At 17.3% G+C, this 3,263-nt stretch overlaps 1 protein-coding gene across 1 annotated transcript, besides 20 other annotated features; it reads right to left on the bottom strand.

The window, feature by feature from the left end:
• Nucleotides 1-63: 63 nt before the first annotated feature.
• Nucleotides 64-245: a microsatellite.
• EDI_100940 (uncharacterized protein) lies at nt 237-768 on the bottom strand (the record flags this gene model as incomplete). Its single annotated transcript, XM_001737584.1, has 2 exons — nt 237-415; nt 552-768. The coding sequence occupies 2 exons, from the start codon at nt 766-768 to the stop codon at nt 237-239; spliced, it is 396 nt and encodes a 131-aa protein (XP_001737636.1).
• Nucleotides 285-337: a microsatellite.
• Nucleotides 539-698: a microsatellite.
• Nucleotides 758-807: a microsatellite.
• A 14-nt stretch (nt 808-821) lies between these two features.
• Nucleotides 822-997: a microsatellite.
• Nucleotides 912-1,089: a microsatellite.
• Nucleotides 1,090-1,177: a microsatellite.
• Nucleotide 1,178: 1 nt separating this feature from the next.
• Nucleotides 1,179-1,351: a microsatellite.
• A 91-nt stretch (nt 1,352-1,442) lies between these two features.
• Nucleotides 1,443-1,527: a microsatellite.
• Nucleotides 1,528-1,628: 101 nt separating this feature from the next.
• Nucleotides 1,629-1,677: a sequence feature (AT_rich).
• Nucleotides 1,678-1,745: 68 nt separating this feature from the next.
• Nucleotides 1,746-1,783: a sequence feature (AT_rich).
• Nucleotides 1,784-1,805: 22 nt separating this feature from the next.
• Nucleotides 1,806-1,977: a microsatellite.
• Nucleotides 1,854-2,000: a microsatellite.
• Nucleotides 1,922-2,033: a microsatellite.
• A 348-nt stretch (nt 2,034-2,381) lies between these two features.
• Nucleotides 2,382-2,410: a sequence feature (AT_rich).
• A 25-nt stretch (nt 2,411-2,435) lies between these two features.
• Nucleotides 2,436-2,457: a sequence feature (AT_rich).
• A 115-nt stretch (nt 2,458-2,572) lies between these two features.
• Nucleotides 2,573-2,602: a sequence feature (AT_rich).
• Nucleotides 2,603-2,717: 115 nt separating this feature from the next.
• Nucleotides 2,718-2,966: a sequence feature (AT_rich).
• Nucleotides 2,967-2,991: 25 nt separating this feature from the next.
• Nucleotides 2,992-3,026: a sequence feature (AT_rich).
• A 94-nt stretch (nt 3,027-3,120) lies between these two features.
• Nucleotides 3,121-3,215: a microsatellite.
• Nucleotides 3,216-3,263: the final 48 nt, after the last annotated feature.

Genomic DNA, 3,263 nt, shown 5'->3' with positions numbered 1-3,263 from the left:
TTATATAAATACCATCATGAACATTAGAATATATTAATATAAGAAACATGAACAATAATTAAGAAATTAAATAGGATAAGTTATAGTATTAAAACATAAAGAAATATAAAAGGAAGATAGTTTAATAAACATAGGGAATAAGATAAAGAATAAAATAAATAAAGATAATACCAAAGAGAATAGAAATACTATAAATTTAATAAATTAAAAAAAACAGAGAATAAATAAGAGAAATATCAAATTAACAGGTGGTATAGATTTAACAAATAGTAAAATTTATAAGAAAGAATAAACATAAGAAAATAAGGATAAAAATAAAAAAGAATAGAAAATAAAATGAGTAGTTCAGAAAGCACAAGTGAGAATACAATCACAAGCAACACTCTGATGGGAGTAATAAACAAGAAGTAGTTCACTATAAACAGGTCTATTATAATCAGAAAAATTCAATATAACAAATACATTAAAACATAAAGAAATAATAAAAGATGATCATTTAATAAACATAGGGAAAGAATAAAGAATATTTCAAATAAAGAAATAAAAATAACAAAAAATAAGAAGAAGAGATATATAAGATAAAAATGAAAGTAAAAGACAGAAATAATCATTAACATATAGCAGTAATAAATAATAAATATAAATAAAAAGTAAAGTATAATAATAAGAATTGAAATAAGAAAAGAAAAATAGAAATACTAAATAAATAAGAAACAAGAATATTAACACATCAATATATTTGAAAGATAAATAGTATAAAATAAACATAAATAAAAAGAATAAAAATAAAATAATAATATAAAATAATTAATGGGATTATTATAAATTAAAATAACAGAACTCCAAATACAACAAGAAATAATAAAATAAGAATAACACTTAGTATAAAATAAATATATTCAAATAATGACAAATTAAGAATAGGAAAAGCACAATAAATCCAATTAAGAAAACATATAAAATATAATAAGTATAATATAAATAAAAGGAAATAAAAGAATAAATACAGGTATTTCAAAATATAAAAGTAAAGAAGAAAGAAATAAAAGATAAAAAGATAATAAAATCATAAACAGAAATAAAGAATAAAAAATAAAAGAAAAAAAGATAAATAAAATAAAAGATAAATAAAATAAAAGAAGATAAAATAAAAGAAGAAAAAGAAGAAGAAAATAAAGAATAAAGAGAAGAAGAAGAGATAGTAAAATAAAAAAATGATAATAAGAAAAAGAAATAAAAAAATAAAGAAATAAGTAAGAATAAGAAAACAACAAAAAGAGAAGTGAGAAATTGAAATTTTATCAACATAGATTAATTCAAATAAAATAAAAAGAAATAAAGAAGAAATAAATGGTTTGTCAAATAAAATGAAGGGTAAAATTTGAAAAGAAAGAGTAATCAAAGTGAAGAAAGAATATAAAGATAAAATGAGAAGAGAGTATATAAAATAAAGAATAAAAGAAATAAAAGAAAGAAGATAAAAAGATAAAAAATAATAAAGAAGAAGAAAATAAATAAAAAATAAAAAAATAAGAAAAAGGAGAACTTAAATATTTTATATTTCATAATAATCAAATGAAAATACTTCATTCACTCTCTACTAAACAAAAAGACTGATCATGAAATACTTTTATAAAAGTATATTTCAAATTAAATAAAAGAATAAATAAAATAAATGGTATTTCAATATGTCATTAAGGGATAATTTATGTTGAAAAATACGTTAATCAAACTATATTCACCACATAATTAAAGAATAATCAAATTAATAATAATAATAATAGAAAAGGAATTAGTTTTAGTTCAAATAAACTATTAATTTAACATATTTTTAAATGAAGAAATTTATACAAAAACATGAAATTAAATAAATGACAGAAATAAGAAAATAATAAAAAGTAAAAGATAAGAAATACTCAACATATAATAAAAATAAATAGACAGAAAAGAAAGAAGAAAAGAAGAAATAAAAATAAAATAAGAAAGAATAGAAATTGAAAAGTGTAGTTGAGAAAGGACAGATAAGATTAGAAGGAAGTCATTAGTATAAATTAAAAAGAACATGAAGTACTTCTATATCTCTATATTCACATCTATGATATCCACAGTATTTCATTAAGTCATTTATGTTTATAAATATTATATCTTTTACTATCATCTCATATTAAATTATTATACGAAGAACTTTTAATAAATATAGAGAAACATTAATAAGTAAAGGAAACAATGATAATACTAGTAGAAGTATATTCACTCGTTTCAATTTAATAAATTGTCATATTTTTTTTTAAGGAGAAAACTATAGAAATCAAAAATAATTATAAATTGCAGAATTATCTTCTTATTACATACTTTGTCATATCAATTATTAATACTACTTGTTTTATTTTATCATTTATATAAAATATAAGGTAAAATAAGAAATGAAACAAGAGTTTTAATAAATAAATATTAATAGAAAAGAAAGAAGATATCAATTATTTCTATCATCTACTGGAATTTACTCTATTCAATTTTAAAGAAAAATAAATTGAAATTATTCTCTCTTATTTTATCTTCATTATCTCTATTCATTATATTTATTTATTATAAAATAATTTAACATCTCCCTAAATATAAAGAAATAATAAATATGCATCTTGAAATGTACAATGATCATTAAATATAAAATAATGATAATGATCAAATGATATATTTTAATAATAGAAATACTACACTAATTTAAATATTAAAGCATATAAATACTACATTAATAAATAATAGAAATATACGAAATTCAATGAATAATTTTAAATAATTAGAAAGAAAACAAAATATAATAATAAACAAACATATTCTATATGATAAAATCATATCATTTATTTAAAATTGAAAGTAAATTAATAAATGACTTACATACTTTAATTAATTTTGAATTATTATCATACATTTCATTAAATTTGAACAATAAATAAATTAATAATATAGATGGACCATTCTTATTTTTGATAGAAATTATATAAAACAATAAAATTAATTTTAATATTCTCATAGAAGATTGATTATACAATTTCATCCAGTTTCCCTTCATATTCATTTTCAATATCTCTTATATTTCAATGTAAAGAAATCAAAAAAGATAAAATAAGAAAGAAATAAAAAGGAAAAAGAAAAAAGTAAATAAGAAGTAAAATAAGAAGAAGAAGAAATAATAATAATAAAAAAAGAAGATAAAAGAGGAAATACTAAATGATAAAGGAGGTAAATAATAATAAAAGATAAAG

Source organism: Entamoeba dispar, genomic scaffold (assembly GCF_000209125.1).
Source record: "Entamoeba dispar SAW760 scf_1105229460705 genomic scaffold, whole genome shotgun sequence".
NCBI lineage: Eukaryota > Evosea > Mastigamoebida > Endamoebidae > Entamoeba > Entamoeba dispar.
This window is presented reverse-complemented; position numbering and strand designations above follow the sequence as displayed.